The sequence below is a fragment of the Ictalurus furcatus genome, chromosome 10 (assembly GCF_023375685.1).
Source record: "Ictalurus furcatus strain D&B chromosome 10, Billie_1.0, whole genome shotgun sequence".
Lineage (NCBI taxonomy): Eukaryota > Metazoa > Chordata > Actinopteri > Siluriformes > Ictaluridae > Ictalurus > Ictalurus furcatus.
Window position 1 is genome coordinate 12,266,848 of NC_071264.1, and position 17,296 is coordinate 12,284,143.

The 17,296-nt window shown below is 39.5% G+C and overlaps 1 protein-coding gene across 1 annotated transcript in view; it reads left to right on the forward strand.

Moving 5' to 3' along the window:
• hps3 (HPS3 biogenesis of lysosomal organelles complex 2 subunit 1) overlaps positions 1–17,296 on the forward strand; it is a 19,465-nt gene continuing 2,169 nt past the window's right edge. Inside the window, exons 1-16 of the mRNA XM_053634050.1 lie at positions 1–682; positions 1,651–2,157; positions 2,486–2,660; positions 2,760–2,842; positions 2,936–3,122; positions 4,038–4,119; positions 5,347–5,501; positions 7,118–7,226; positions 8,003–8,178; positions 9,443–9,623; positions 10,631–10,864; positions 12,535–12,720; positions 12,840–13,034; positions 13,984–14,091; positions 15,415–15,621; positions 16,384–16,474. Coding sequence (XP_053490025.1) covers positions 466–682; positions 1,651–2,157; positions 2,486–2,660; positions 2,760–2,842; positions 2,936–3,122; positions 4,038–4,119; positions 5,347–5,501; positions 7,118–7,226; positions 8,003–8,178; positions 9,443–9,623; positions 10,631–10,864; positions 12,535–12,720; positions 12,840–13,034; positions 13,984–14,091; positions 15,415–15,621; positions 16,384–16,474 — 2,893 coding nt within the window. The 5' untranslated portion in view covers positions 1–465. The remainder of the gene's footprint in view (positions 683–1,650; positions 2,158–2,485; positions 2,661–2,759; positions 2,843–2,935; positions 3,123–4,037; positions 4,120–5,346; positions 5,502–7,117; positions 7,227–8,002; positions 8,179–9,442; positions 9,624–10,630; positions 10,865–12,534; positions 12,721–12,839; positions 13,035–13,983; positions 14,092–15,414; positions 15,622–16,383; positions 16,475–17,296) is intronic.

A 17,296-nucleotide genomic window follows, 5' to 3' on the forward strand; every position in this document is an offset into this window, starting at 1 on the left:
TGTACTGTACCAATAACAGCAATCTAGTAAACAAATTCTTCCTGACTATGTGAAGAGAAGTATTAGCCAATCAGAGTGCAGTGTGCTTTGTTGTCATTGTACGTAACCAATAAATGAGGAGACTGTATATGTAAAGCCCCGCCTTGTCCCTTACGGAAGTAAGCGGTTCAGTGAAGCAGAAACGAGATTTAGCTAATTTGTTGTCATATTCGTAACTTCCACACATATAAAAGAAGGTTCAGCTTCTTTTATTCGCTCACTTCTTTTCTTCTGCAAGAATAGACAAGCAGGAAGCGGAACTGACAATGGGAATAATCTAATTGCTGGATCATCACAAGATGGCAAAGCATGTGATATTGGGCATGCAGACTGTTGTATTGGATTGAATGGATGATTAGATTAAAACCGGGGGCGAAACGTGTTTTAAAGCCTATTAAAAGCGTAAACATTTAACGCTGATATAAGATGGTCCATGTGTACAACTGCCACCCGTTCGCGTCTCAGCGGATCGTCCCTGCGGCGCAGGAGCCCGGGCTGGTGTGCTGCGGCGGGGGCGCGCTGTTCGTCGTGTCCGCTGGAGGATGTAAAATCGAGGCGTATCACATGCAGCAGGAGGAATGTCCTCTAATCTGCCGCTTTTCCACCATGGGCATAGTGCACAGGATTGTGTACAGTCAGATCGGTGAGTCGATCCGTTCCCCTTCCCTTTGTGTTTGAAGTAATCTGACCTCATTAAAACTCTAGACTTAACCATGGTCTCAGAATGCTGCTTTTTAACAGAATGAACATGGTTTGGTTTTCTTTCCTCATCCATCCATCCATCCATCCATCTATCTATACCACTTATCCTACACAGGGTCATGGGGAGCCTGGAGACTATTGCAGGGAACTCAGGGCACAAGGTGGGGGACACCCTGGACAGGGTGCCAACCCGTCACAGACCACAATCACACACACGTTCACACACTAATCAACCTACACGCATGTCTTTGGACTGGGGAAGGAAACTGGAGTACCTGGAGAACCCCCCCCCCGAAGCACTGGGAGAACATGCAAACATGCACGAACATACACACACTGGGTGGGGGTGGGATTTGAATCTCCAGTCTCAGAGGTGTGTGATAAATGTGGTAACCACTAACCCACAGTGCCCCTCTCTTACCTCACCCAGAAATGTAGAACTAGATTCATTTTATTCATTCATGCATGCATGCATTAGTAACTGCTATATTCTTGTCAGCTTGTCAGTGGTAAATCCTGACCCTATACCAGGAAAACTGGGCATGAGGAAATAGTACACGCTGGATGGTGTGATATACACACGCATATTCACACCTAGTGGTGGAATTAGGAGCAGTCAGTCCACCTAATGACGTTTTTTGGAGGTCAGGGGAAACCAGAGAACCCAGAGAAAACCCACACAGCAAGAATATACATGTTATGTTCAACACCTGTATGTTATGTTAGTAATGTGCTCATTTTATTTCCCAGACATTAATATTGTGGCATTATGTAGTATCAAGCAGAGGCTTCATGTTTGTTCTTCTTCACATCTTTGTTGCCTAGAGTTCCCATGGCGTCCATGGCTATACCTTTGGATCATACCTCCGCCTTTTTGGCACAGCTAGTATCATTCTGTTATCTTTATAGGGGATTACCTGGTCACCATTGAAGAGAAGAATGGTGCCACCTACCTGAGGGCTTACACCAACTGGCGTTACCAAGCAGCTGAGAAGAAGCGTGTAGGTGTTCGCTTGCTCGGGCACCTCATGCGCGGCCCGGTCCACCATGGCACCCCCAAGGAACAAATGGAGATTGTAGAGATGCCATTATCAGAGACACCACTCTGTACTGCCTGCTGCTCCATAACAGGTGCCCTGCTAGTGGCCTGTGCAAAGAGCTTGGTGCTGTTCGGTCTGAAGCGGCAATCGCTTAGTGATCAACTCGACGCCCTTGACTTCGAGAGGCTCCTCATCCTGTACATTTCTGGTTTGAGCCCGTTGCAGGTGGCACTCTGTGGTGGCTACGTGGCCCTGCAGACAGAGCTGGAGGTGCTGGTGGTGAAGCTGGAGAACCTGGAAAAGACATGTGCATCCGATGAAGTGCATACACAGCTGCCTCATGATGATATGGCTGCAGCTGGTGTTACTGAAAATGGTAATATTAGCTAATAGTAGTCTTAAGCGTTTCATAAAATAATAATAATAATAATGATAATAATAATAGTGCACTTTACTCAAGAAAGTTGGTGAGTGTTTTGCTGCCCTGCTGTATATCTTGCAGTACAACTCTGGTACAATTGAAGCTGTGCGTTAAATAATTCAAATGATAAAATGTGCTAAAGTTTGAAGAGTAATGTAATGCTTTTAAGAATTACAGATAGTATCGCTGTACCCAATTGTTAACTACAGTTGTACTTTCTTGATGCTTTCTGCCAGAAATACATATCTTGAGTATTTACAGGTTTCATTTCATTTTTATCTAGATGTTAAAAAGGAACCACAGAGTCCCCTTGAGTCTGATGACTTCTTTGTGTTCCCGAAGCATCTGGAGATGCTGGGAGAGAAGGCGAAGGATTGTGGGGTGTCTCTGTCTTTAGAGTGGACTGGGATGGAGACAGAGGCAAGCGACAGCATGGGAGTTACCTACATCTTGTACAGGTGCCAAAAACACCAACGGGCAAGCGTCTCTTGATCAGTTTGTGTACTTTGTGGACGTTACGAAGCAGAAAGCATTTTTGTCTTTTGTCTTGTTTTTAGGAGGTTTGCCCCAGATTTCTTCCAGGGCTGCAGTGTGGAGGAGACACGCTTACACTCCCTGCAGCTCCACCCCATGTACACTGGTAATCATTTTTCAGGTTATGCTGAGTATACAGCATGTTCATTTCATGCACCATAAGGTTCTCTGTACTCTTTCTCCCTCCCGCTTTGTGCAGGGAATCCGGATGTAAGCAGTGATCTAGAAAAGAGTGATCCCGCCTGTATGTTCTGTTTCTTTTCTCTGCCAAATGCTGGTTACATGTACAGTCTGATCAACACAGTAGAGCTCATCTCCACCTACCACTACCCGGAAAAGGCCCGTCAGGCTTTGCTATGCAACCAGTTTCTACATGTCATCACACAGTAAGACAATATTGTGTATGGAAAAGGAAACAGATGATTTTTATCTTGATGCAGAAGGCTGGCTGAGTTTTGTATGTGAGAACTAAAACATGACAGGGTATGCTGTTATAGAAAAATCATCAACGACAGGATGGTGTTATGCAGCTCAGTAGGGAGAACATTCTGAAGTATTTGATTTCTTCTAATTTTACTAATGATCTAATCATACATTTATAGCAAACCAAGTTAGTTTGTGTTATCACTTCTAGAAAATTAAACAGTAGCAGCTAGGATAAGTCATTCCCTGACAAACCGCTCTCTCTCTCTCTCTCTCTCTCTCTCTCTCTCTCTCTCTCTTTCTCTCTCTCTCTCTCTGGAAGTTTATAAGACAATAAAATTGAGCTTGTCATGTTACAGAGCAACCAGAAAGCACAGAAAGTCATCTGTCCTGAACACTTTCCTATGGCAGAAAATCTAAACTTTTCTTAAAGCTTTACCTCAGACAGTTACGATCGCTGACACTGGAGATTTACTATGAGAAATGCTCAATAAACATATCCTTACAGAAAATCTCACCATATCAATGATTATATGTTTTTATTTGTCAAATATGAGCACCTTTTAATTAGGTTTAGATTACGTGGCTCGTCCCCCATGCATTCCCTTCTGAATGAAACAATAATGTATTAGAACACGCACATTAATATAAAACTGTGATTTCCATATCTAGCAAATGAATCAACACCCTTTTGAGCTTTTGAATGGAGAATTGAAACAGCGTTGTAGTATGAAACGGATTATGGTTCCACCTTTAATCAGATTTGTATGTTAGCTGATGTACTTATCCTACATCACTCCTGTCTTGGGTACTGTATATGTAGTTGTAAAGCTCTGAAGTCTCTTTCTTTCTCTACTGTTTTTTTTTTTTTTTGGTAGAAATTCTCTGCAGTGTTTCTCTGTGAGATGCAGTGCTGTGGCTGCTCGAGTCGAGGACCCCTACATTGACACCACCATGAAGGTAAACAGGATTAGAATGTAGCCATGTCCTGCTAACTCTCTGAATGGAAATTAGCAATGGCTGTCCCTTCGACCTCTCTACGTATATTCATGGGCTCAAGTAAGAGATTGATATAGTGTGATATGAATTGCATATTTACACCAACCCGTCTTTTCTAACATGTTTATTTCACCTTTAACATAACCTCAACATAATATCTGGAATATAAATACAGCTTTTCATGGTCATTAGAAAAATCAAGCCAAGCACACATACAGTATTTTTATTTTGTTCCATTTTGGTCAAATCATTTTGTCACAAACAAAACGTAAGCGTTAACCAATTACTATCCAGTAAGGGTGTGTATCTATACCAAACAAGTCAGCATGAATGCATGGAGCCAAGTGCTTTACCCAAGTATTCATAGCAATCTACATTATAGCCTTTAATAACATATGGAAACAGGAAGATATAACAGAGAGTAAAAAAAAAAACTTCCAACTGTAACAGGCTGCTTTGAATTGCACAGGAGAAAGAATTTGCAAAAACAAACATTCGTCAACCGGTGGTATACATACTGAGAGTATGAGACCGTGGATACTTCTCTTTTTGTTCTGCTTCCTTGTTTTCTGTCCACACTTCCGTTTCACACTTCTTAGCCCCTCCCCCGAGGATGCGAAGAAAGGAATTAAGTACACGAGGAATCGACTGCAAACGTATTTGCCGAATGAGACGGTCTTGCATCACTTTTACGTGAACGTTTGATGGACTGCTTTTAAAGATTTTCACCAGTCACTAGGTGTAAAGGATATACATCTATAAAACATGGTGTTTACCCTGAATTGGCATCTAGGAATACATTACTGCCTAGTGCACACACCTTAAATGTGACAGTCACATGGCAGAAGCATGGAGGCCAAGGGAGGAATAAAAGCACAGTACAAATGAAGATTTTTTAAATAATGTTTCTAAATACCAACATACTACTAAAAAGGATGTGGTAAAATACTTTAGTGATTCCCGTATCGATTGCTTGACCAAAACATTTTTATTTTTATTAAATCTGTGCAGCTTTTTTGTGAACATTGAGATTGGTGCACCAATTTGAATAGTGAATCTCTGTTTCTCGTGCTAACCCCTACCTTATACTTAGGCAGCTCTCACAAACACCGGCCCAGCCAGTGTTTCTGTGAATATCAGATTTGATTCCACCCCACATCCTCCTGTGTTTTCTGTCTGCCTGTCCAGGCCTGTCCTCCTTTCACTATGGAAGTTAGCGCCCTCCGTATTCAGCTGTTCATCGGTCTGAAGTCTCTGTGTCATGACGGGAATCGCATTGTGCTGCTCACAGCTGCTGACGTTGAGACCAAAGAGGAGATCCAGCGAGCGACTAGAAGATCTATGTAGGTCACTGACATGTAAATGTTGTTTTTCTCCAGAACAAAGCTTTCTTATAGTTAGTGCAGTTTATTTAAAAAAAATTTTAAAAACGCTAAGCTTGGTTTTGCCTCTTTGATTATTGCTGGCTTTTAGCTTTATTTAATTTTGCTTGGCTTGGCTGCAGTTTTTTAAGTGATTTTTCAATCAAATAATGATAAATATTAAACAAATTGAACATATGAGCAACAAACACATGTAAGCAGTTTGATTAATATTTTTATTCTATGCCAGATATTAACACAACTGATATTTATCAACTGCATGAGATGATCCTGAATGCTGTGTTAATAAAAAAAAAAGAAAGTAAAAATAATATTTTGATTGAATCTGGCTTTAATTTGTATACAAGTAATGCCTTGTAGTGCTTTCCTGACATAATGCCAGTTTTCTCCACAATTCATGCAGATCATACGTTGTGTGATTTATGTCAATAATGTTTCACGTGCATTGACACTCAGCGAATGCTCTGTATTGTAGCAAATCAAAAGAGCAGAAATCACTGGCAGGGATTTTCCTAGCGGTAGGTATAGATCCGACCACCATCCCAGCTCTGGAGAGCTTCCTGTCCAGGTCCTTCCTGTAAGTCAGCCCTGTGTGTTCCCGCTAATCAAATACCGAAGATAAAAAATTCCCCTGAAAGAACGCTAACTTACCCCTGTTCGTGTTGTAATCCTGTGTGAACCCACCTAATCTAACATCCATTTGTTTTTGTTTTTTTGTTTTTTTGTTTTTTTTTTTCATCCAGAGGAAATGTAAACTATTCTGGCACAGAGGTTAATTATATTGGCTATGTAGTGCAGTTGGATGACATAGATTCCAGAAAGCACTTTGTTCAGAAAGAGAATCAAAGCAGGAGATGAAAGGCAAACCGCCCGAGTCGGGTTAATATTATTACTCACAAAATAGGACACGTATCAGCAGTTTTGCATTTACCCTGATGCAGCATGTTGATTTAATCCAGGGGTCGATGGGTGGCTCAGTCAAAGTGTTGTTTGCTTAAAAAAAAAAAAAACACTGAATTTCTCAGTAGTCCTGTCTGCACCCCTGTAATAACTGATGGAGTCTTTTCAGTCATGCATAGCAGATTATTACTCTTGATGAATGGACTGTTGTACCACATTATCCCTGCAACTCAATAACATAAATAGAAGCAAGTGATATGTCGTATACAGTTGGGAAAGCTTATTCAGTGTGCTAATCTGGGTCCAAAATTGAGCTTTTTTCCATTCTAAGGAATGTAATCATGTAGTAAGGAGGGTTTGTTAGTTCAGATCATCTGATTTCATCATATCTGGCCCTCATCTGGACTAAAATGAGAGAATACAGCTAAAGCAACATTTGTGTAGTTTAAAATCAAAACATGGGGGGGATAAAACAAGGATTAAATGAATCACATTTCTTCCAAACAGGTTCACCAATAGAAGTGTGCAGTGTGGCTTTAAAACCTTGCAGCGTAGGATATGGTGTAAAGCTAGGGACTTGTTATAATAGTGCCAGATTATACTGAATCCAGCATTAGTTCCTTTCATAGAGGGGTTCTGATATCTTATTGCTGTTGTATTTATTATTTTGGTATCAGGTCCAGGAAGACCTCAGTGTCGAAGCTAAAGGAGCCCAGCGAGACTGGCCATGGCTGGAACCTGTACGTGATAAGCACCATGTCCACACTGCAGCTCTACAGAGAGATGGTATGGTGTAACCCTGATCTGATTGTGCTGATTCTACTTAATAGCCAGCGCATGTTTATTTAATGCATTGATAGACATCAGGCACAAACGCATAATGTATCATGTTGCCTTCCTGAGCATCAGTGAATGTTTGCACCTGTTATGTGAAATAGCATATTCAGGGCAGTGCTAAATAAAATAAAATTTTAAAAAATGCAATTTTTATGACCCCGACCCCCACCCTTTTTTTTTTTTTTTACATTTTGCATATTCTGCAAGGAGTATATACATTTATGAACAAAACTGTACATGGAAAGCTATATGGGAAAAGAACAGCAGTTTTTGCTTTTGAGCATCCATGTTTGAATCATTTTCAAGCACACACACACAAAATATCATGCTTACAACAATCTATAATGATGTTTTCTGATGGATGCCCAAAAGGATTTGTGAAAGCAGTTTAATTTACATTCTCTCTACATTAATGTCATTCTCTCACATTTCTGAGAATTCATTGATTTACCAATCATAAAGATTGGTAAATACAGCATTCAGATACAACGGATTCCGTGATCTTTTATTGTAGCATTATGCAAAACTACAGCGGCATTAAAGTGGTCAAGTCCTGACTTCATGAGCAATTTGTCATGTCAGTCAACACAATGCACATAAGGATCAGGATTAGAAAAAAAAGGTCAAATCTGCCAGGATATCTTTTCGGGCCAGTGTTGGCTCTGATAATGATACTTAATAATGGATTTGTACATTTCTACAAATTGATTGTTTTCCTCCGGCAGGTGGAGTACAGTAAGCGATATGAGCAGACTAGCCCGGCGTCCCAGAACTGCATTCATCTGCTGAGTGAAGCTCACCTGCTGCTCAGAGCCAGTCTTCTCTGTCCGATCACAGACAGAGCCGAGATCCAGGAAGCCTTCCAGGAGAGTTGTGCCCAGCTGGGAGACTGCTTCAGCAGGTAGATCAGAGAAAAAACTGCTCTTTAACTTAACACTATCATGTAGAGCAGGGTGTTCAACTAAAATTTGGAATGGTCTAGCTTCTTTAAATTCCTTACATGCAAAGGGTCCGGATAAGTAACTTACTGAATGGTTCAATTCAATTAAATTTTTTCAATTAAATTTTATTTGTATAGCGCTTTTTACAATGGACATTGTCTCAAAGCAGCTTTACAGAAACATATAAACACAGCATACAGATTTTAAGCGTGTGAATTTATCCTTAATGAGCAAGCCGGTGGTGACAGTGGCGAGGAAAAACTCCCCAAGATGATATGAGGAAGAAACCTTGAGAGGAACCAGACTCAGAAGGGAACCCGTCCTCATCTGGGTAACAACGGATAGTGTGAAAGTAAAAGAAAGTTCATTATGGTTTTTACATGAAGTCTTTGTTGAACTAGTCCACTGTTCATTAAAGGAGACCTGAGTGTAAACTCTATGTGGTGAATGGTGACGGCAGTTACATGTTTTGGTGCTTAACCAGTTATGGCTACGGTAGAAGTGGTTATGTTTTGTTTCACACCGGCATTTTATGTTCCCACTTTGGACTAGCACCACACACTCTGAAAACATCACATCTGTCATGAACTTGTCTTGATGCAGAGGATAAGCATGTGTCCTTGTCCAGTGGATAATGGAAAGGATACATTTATGAAACTTTCTGAAACTCTTTCCTTTCTCATTGAGCTGTCTTCCTGTAAATAATTTACATGAATGCATGTTTTCAGCTGTAGCAGAGGATCTGCTACAAAAAGCCACAATGTTTCATATTTAAAAAAACAACAAAAAAACAACTGAGCTGCTAAAACTACATCAATTTATTATTTTTTTGTGCATGTTAATCAATTCTGCTACATTTTTTCCCCCAGTGCTTGGTTCCATCCTCTGAAATACTTTGCTTGGTCCACATCCAGACTGTGGTTTCCCATTTGATCCCTGATCTAGATTTAGTTGTGACATGCATATGGCATGCTGTTCATGTATTCTGTCTAACCAGTAATACACTTGCAGTTTAGTTTATCCATCTATACACTCCGCTTGTATCAGGGCCCTTTTTGAACACAGTTTTAAGTTTTTCCTAATGTTTTAAATACAAATACATTTCACTTTTCAAATTTAAAATAAGCAGGAAAGCATTTTTCAATTTCAGCACATAGTAGTACTGGGTTTTTTTTTTTTTTTAAATAGTACTTCTGTATGATTGTGTTTCTGTTTGCTTTCTAGGCAGGATAAACGGGATTGTCACTTGGCTCTTCCATACTACAAGATGTCTGGCTTGTCGGTGACGGAGGTAATCCAGAGAAACATGGCAATATGCAGAGGTCCTGTTCCAAATTATGGGAAAGGCTTCCTCTTCTTCCTTAAGCACTCTCTCTATGAGGAAACCATGGAAGAGCTCAGCGAAGTAAGAAAACTACTTAAACATCCTGTAGTAACTGTTCTATATTGTTATTATATACAATATATTCTATTTTATTATCTAATTTTAAAAAATAAATATACTTATTATACACTGGGTACATAAACAGCAGAATCGAAAAATCTTAGTCCACTAGTTTGTACAACCTGTGAAATAATATCTGATATCCTTCAGTGTTTGAGAAATATTTGTATGACATTAAAAGATAACTGAGTATATACTATTTGCTTCATTTTCTACACTGTATGTTTCATTCAAATGATAACACAATGGTAACTGTGATTGGCATATCCATTATTAAGACATTTTAATGAGAAGTAATGATGTTTATTATATGTAATCTTTTTAGTAATCTTGTCATTAGTTTTTCATAATGTTGTCATTAAGGATGCATCGATACTGGTATTGAGTATTAGTCTGACACTGCTTATTTACTCATGTTTGTACTTTACATGTTTGTACTCATGCTACAGTACCAACATCTGTTACCACATGATACACTAGGCTTGCATGACATGTTATGCTGCTGCGCTAATGAACAGACGACATGAAATGACAGCGATTTGAATATATTTCACAGTTAATGATAGCATTCAAATCAAAGCAGACTGCAAACTGTGCTCTGTGAAAGTATCAAGAGGAAGTGCTACAGCATAGTCGTACAATGCAAGTAACATGATAAAACATCTTCAACGCTGCATCAAACATTGGCTAGGCGAACGTTGTCTACAGACAACCCTAGGTCCTTGATAACGAGGATGGCACTTTTCCGAAGTGAAATGCGGTTCTGCATTACAGCCTTACCTAGCTAAGGCACTTCATTTTCAATCATGCTCTAAAGAATGATCCTGAACATGCACATCCCCTTATCAGTATCGATGAGTACCAAAAAACATGTACTTGTACTATGCTATCGACACATTCGTTTGTAATACAAACTAGGATTAGGATTATGAAAAGCAGATTATGAAATGAAAAGTTTATATCTCCAGGAAACTGCTAACACCGTGTTGGAGATTTTCAGTCAGGCCGAGCCAAGCCAGCTCCCATATGTAGTGAGCAGCTCATTCATGAAGAACGCCAATCCTGTTCGTGCACGTGCACACCTGGAGCAGCTGGAGCTCGGTGGTGCCCCATCTGTCACAGTCACACTGTGTAAGGCTGCTCAGGCACTGCGCTTGGGAGACCTGCACTACTACCAACAGCAAATGGATCGGCATGCTGAGGTGAGATTCGATCGTGTATCTGTCACGTTAAGGAGGTGAAGACAGATGCAATCACAGTTTAAAACTTTTATTAAGAGACAGGCAGGCAAATCCAAAAATGAGAGGCAAGTTTAAAGTCAATAAACAGACATTGGTCAGGCGAGTGGCTAATGCAATAAACAAGGTGAGGCAAAAACACGTGAATCAAGAAACGGGCAAAAGTGAGTCAAAATCGGAGAAAAGAACATGAAAATAAGGCTTGGTAACGTGGTGAGTGTGTGTTTTGAAGTTCTTCAGTAATGTGAGTGAGTTAATGAGATAATTGAGGGGGTGGGGGGTACGCACCCGTGAAACAGTGCTAGATCCCCGGTCAAGACATTCTTGATCCCAGTCTAATCAAGGAATTCCATGAGAGTCACCCATGATGAACAGATCACGGCCATGAGTAAGAACCAGAAAGGGGCTCTGTCAGGTTAACCCAGTCAGTGGAATCCACTTTCTATTCTGCATCGTGGCCTACAAACATGGCCGTCAAGGACTCCATGTCCCAGTACACATACAGATTTCCATGTTCACAAACACCGTCCTCCTGATCACGCACAATTGGACTCAATTATCTCATTAACTCACTTACAGTATTTAAGGACTTTCAAAACATTCACTCATCACGAAATATACGCTCCATTTCTTAGTGTTTGTAATAATAACAAGCCTTTATTCTCCTCCTGATTACCCCGAGTTTTGATTTTGTGCCAGTTCTCTGTTTTGCTTGTTTTCTCGACTGATATTCTGTTTGCTGTTTGCCTGACCTCCGCCTGTTCCCGACTCTGAGTACTGATCTTTGTTTTTTGGATTGTACTGCCCTTTTCTTCAGTAAACACTCCCTTACTGCATTTGCATCTGTCTGAGCCAATTTTACACGACCGTATCCAGTTAAAGAAGTGCCAACATTAGCAAAAAAATTTTTTTTTTCACTTTTGTTAAATGTGAAACTCTTGAAATTTTCGCTTTTCTGTTGTTGTTTTTTGTACAAAGCAGCAGTCAGATCACGCTAATCAAATTTCCTCTTTGAATTTGCCAACCTTGTTTACCAATAGAAAACATAAGGGCAAGGAATTTGCATTTCTGCATTGCTTAACGGGTCAAATAATCAATAATCAAAGCACAAGGTAAAACGTGCTGTGCATTGTCATTTAATATTTTATTTCAGGATGTATCTAAAACTTTATAATTATCTTTTTTTATGTATCGGGTGGTTTGTTTTCCTATCTGGACAGACAAGTGATTTTAATGTGTTTGATGATTTCCTTAAGCATAAAGCATAAAACCAATGTATTTTTGCACATTATATTATATATTGTTATATTACACTGTATACCATTATAATATGGACATGACTAGACTGTAGGGCAAATGTGTACTTCATAACCTTTTGTATAAAATATAAAGTAAGCTTCTGCACTCAGCAGGTTGCTTATAGATCTGAACATTTCTGCCGATTGCAGATAAAAATCAGTTCCATCAATACATGCTTTGTCATTTATGCGGTTTTTTTTCTCTGCCTGCTAAGATTTACCAATTAGAAATTGAGGCACTTCTGCGATAATGTTTAGGGCGTTGGAAATTGGAGATTAACCTATGCATATTTCTTCTACACCAAGTTTAGTCTCTGCACTTGTTGTCTTGGCCAGATGCTGCAGGTGTACGGCTTCATAGAGGAGCCCAAGCTTCTTGTGCACCACAGAGGGAAGTCCGTGGTGCCCACTCAGCTAGCACAGCACCTCCGAGACACCCAGGACGGCCTGCTGGTAGCTGCCATTGTGGCGCTTCATGAGAACAGCAAGGTCAAACTGGAGGAGGCTGAACTCTTCTTTCAGGTACAGCAAATTGAAAATGAAGCAGTGTCTTCTTCAAAAGCACAGAGCGCATGGATAATGCTTTCTCGTTTTTTTTTTTTTTTTGCTTGTTTTTTTTAATCTATCATTCTCTGTACCAGGAGTTGTGTAAGGACGGCACAGAGCCTCAGAGCATTCCTCAGCTGCTGGTGGACTTCTGGGAGGCTCTGCTGGTGGCTTCGTCTCAGGAATCGATCATCCAGGAGCTTTTGTTCCACCTCACCTCTGTATACATCGAGCGCATCACGTGCAGAGAACACTCAGGCATTAAAGCACTCAAAACAGCTGAAGACTTGGTGAGTTCAGACCATAAATTCACACTGACTAGGAGCAACTCCTGCAACATGCACTGCATATACCCAGCAGAAGCAAAGACCTGCTAAGCTTTATACATTTTGCATAGGAGCTCTGTGTTTTAACATAGGAATATGCTGCGACAAGTTATCACTCAACAATACAGCAAAAATAAAAGAAACAGGTGAGGCAGCAATCTTTATATGAATCTGGAATGATTGACAGTTGCATAGATGTTCTGAACTTTTCAAAATTAACTGACACCCCCTGGGAGCACCATCCCCTTCACTGTATTTGACATCAGCAATCTTTCTACCGGTGCTCTCACTTTCTGTCAAGGTAAATGGAGAATGTTTGTAAGTTCATTAATGTAAAATAAAATCTATCAGCGTATGCTTGACTTAGCTAACGTTACAGTAAACATCGAAAGAAATGAGCATATGTTTTGGCTGAAAGAGGAAAAAAGATAAATGGGCCTACTGTGATGTGTCAAAGCTAACACTACAAATAATGCTAATGGTAATGACAATTACTGTAGAAAGTGATTCAAATGTCTCACGGAAGAACTTTCTCATTAATCACATTAATCACTGCTCATAAGATGTTTTTCCTAGAATACGAAGAAAGAAAGTGTGCATGTAAATTTTTATTTATTTATTATATATATATTTTTTAAGTAAAACAGATGAAAGACATCTTTTTACCCAAGTCCCTGGTGGTTACTGTAAAACCTGTATATATATACATGTAAGTGATTTGTGAAAAGACTATATCGAAAATGTACTGCATTTCACCACCCCACACACCCCTCAGAGGGACTACGTGTTATTCCTCTTCAGGGTTGGCAGGCCTGGAACAATTTGTAATTATAAAAAATCTAAAAATATATTTTGTTATAGCTGTAGCCTTGTTTGGTTTATCCACCAAGAGTGACTTTTTCTTCCTTTCCAGATTAACTCCTGCTCTCACTATGGACCACTGTTTCCATGGTTGAGCATCCTGACTCCTGCTCAATTCAACATCACACATGACCACCAAGAAGACCTTCATAAACTCCAGGTCTGTAATTCGGCATGCTTGTGTATGGGTAACATTTGATGAGTAGTGTGTCCTGCATTTGTTTGTTAGAGAGTGCATTCATTTGAATTAAAGTTGTGTAAGCTCACGTGTCATCTATGGTTTTGTCCATAACATTCTGATTTTTAACTGCTTGCTACGACGATACACAAAACTAGAGGTCCACCGATTTCACCGATTCCGATAACCAAGTTGGACAGTACCTGCCGATAACCGATTAATCAACCAATTATCGTTTTTTAAAATTGATACTGAATGAAAACATAACAGTCAAAGTAAAATATATCTGAACTTTATTACTAGAATAAACAGTAGTGACTGTACCATGATAATGTACTGTACTTTTTTTTTATTAGATTAAATAAATATTAATATATATTATAGTAAATAAAAGATATACATCCAAACTGAACTAAAAAGTAACACTCCACAATTAAAAATTGAAACGACCAAAACGAATCAAAAAACACCTCAAATAACACAACAAAATTTGTTAGTGATAGTTTTTATTTCACCTCTAGAGGCCGCTGTCTTACAGTTTAATAACAGAGGACCCTTCTTGGCCACTCCCACAGCGGATGCAACCCGGAAAAACTATAGGTGTGCATTATCAGTTGCAAACACCTAAGAACTACGCTTTTCTTTTTTGCTCAGCTAAAGCAGTTATAATTTGCATAATGGGAAAGCCAGTTCAACCAACAGAAAAGGTGCAGGCTGTAAAAGAAGCATTGCCCCCTGGTATAATGCTTCGTGTTAACCTTATATTGATCTTTAACTGTGAATTTACAAGCCTCTGTCTTGTGAACCACCAGAAGAAAAGAGGACTGGGCCATGATCTGTGGTCGGTTATAACGCAGCATAGAATCTAGTGATGGGAATTCTGTCTCTTTTCAGTCAGTCAGATCATTTGGTTCAAATGCCAAGTTTGCAAAGTTTGCGATATTTTGACCCTAAAGAACAGTTTTTTTTTGAATGAACGACGGCGTATTGGAGATGAGCTCTATATCTAAACATAAACGTGGCTGTAGATGACACTAATCTGCTGTTTGGAAGGTGAATGAATTCACTCTCAAGCAGGTGTTTCAATGGAAGCACTTTGATTAAGTTATACTATAAGAATAATATACTGTAAATGAAGCTGCATAATTCTATGTAAAAAAAAAAGATGTATGTGAGTTGGCTCTCAACATTCATCCAAAAAACTCACTAACTGACTAGTCATTTTAAAGACACATTGAGGAATCAGTGCTATAATCAGTGTATAAACTGAACTCATTGGGGTGTTCTGTATATTACATGTTGTAGTCTCTGCTGTGTGGCCCAACACTGGACGTGTCCTCCATTGTACCTCTGCTAGAACAGCTACCTGATGCGGATAATGCCGGCCTTAGCGTGCACATGCTCTGTGCCACCAGACTGGGTCAGCATGAGAGCACCATCAAGAAGCTACTGGACCGCTGCCCTCAAGCCGTCATCTCCTACGCCACCCACGAGTTACATGGCAACAAAATGGTACACAGCTACGATGCTTGCTCATACACTGAAGCTACATAATTGGGAAATTATTGTAAGAGCAAAAAAAAACAGAATTAACGTGTGCCTATTATGCTTTTTCCAGATATTACCTTTCATGTATTGTGTTATAGAGCTGTTTGTGAATGTAAAAAGTCTGAAAAGTTTCAAAAATCAAACCGCACGACAAACGGAGTTATTGACTCCCGAAAGAAGGAAGTGATCCTGAACAGCTGAAACGAGTTGTTAGTAATTCCAGACTTACTTCCTGCAAAAACCTACGTAGATTTGTAACAAAAAGCCCCGTCTCTGGTCTTGATTGGCTGCTCGCAAACAGAGGGAGCTGAAACTCGTTAAAGTAGTGGGCGTTTCCTTTTTGAAACATGCTGAAAGCAGTAGACCAATTACAACAGACTGGGAAATCTGACCAATCAAACCACAGTATGCTCTCTGAAAGTTGGAGTTTAGAGTGAATCCTTTACAACAGGTAATTTAACGAGTCTTTTTTTTTACACTGGGGAAAAAATGTAATGCTGCAGTTTCAATTATGAGCACGTTGAAGTGTTTTTTGATCTTGGATGCATGTAAATCTATTGTATGAGACGTTTAAAACAAAATTAGGCACGTTTCAAAACCATAATAGGTGCACTTTAATTTCAGGTATAAATGGTAGAATTTTATTTGCTATGGGAGCTTGTAGGGTTTACTTTTAATCTAAAGCAATTCGCCTTTTTCCTTATGTTATACTCTTGCCCTGTGCAGGCTCTGTGGTGGCAGAAACTGTTTCCTGAGCTTTGTGAGAGGACACGGCTTTCTTCAGGAGATAACAGTGTTCTAATCGCCGCCCTCAAAGGTAGCAATTGGCTGTATTTCATATGAATATACTAGAAAGGGAATATACTAAAACACTAGAACTATTCATCCTGCCTTTGGGTACATTTTTATTGGTTCTTTGATTTGTTTTTTTACCAGATGATTCATTAGAAAATTTGCATATTGAGGGATTTTCACAGGAGAGGAGACAATTGCGTGTCTCCCATTTATTTTCAGTAAGCGACAGACAGCTAAAGCGATGTGAGTGGAGCAGCAGGTGGTGCAGCAAGCGAGCTCAAGCCTGAGAATCTTCCACATACTTGTCCACATCCAAGTTGAAAAGTAATCATCTTGGATATCAGCTTTCCTGCTTCTCTCATAAACAATTTTTACAGAAGCAGAAAAAGTACATATGATAGGCATAATATTAGATAATAATTAAATCACAGTCACTGATGAAAGAAAGCTATCTAACAATCACTGTTCCTGACTTCACCGCTGTTAAATCGGGGGAAAAAGGGTAACAAATACAGATCAGGTCTAATATGTATGTAAAATTGTGAAAAGTAAATATGGAAACAGCGTTATGTGTTGATAAAGCACTCATATGGCTGTTAAAACAGTTATATTCATGACTCTAGTCACTTTTTGGACTGACCGATGTATTTAAATTAAGTCTACTGAAATGGATATCTGTGTTTTAATATCTTCTTGGGCCCCTTGTCTGGTATTGTGTATGTGAACAAAAGCAAAAAGCTTCTGAGTGGGGAAAAGAAAAATCTGTCTGTTTTAAGTTGCTTCGTACTATTGTGTGTTTTTTACTTATGACAGTTGGCGTTCTGTTGTTCTTGGTTCCACAAAC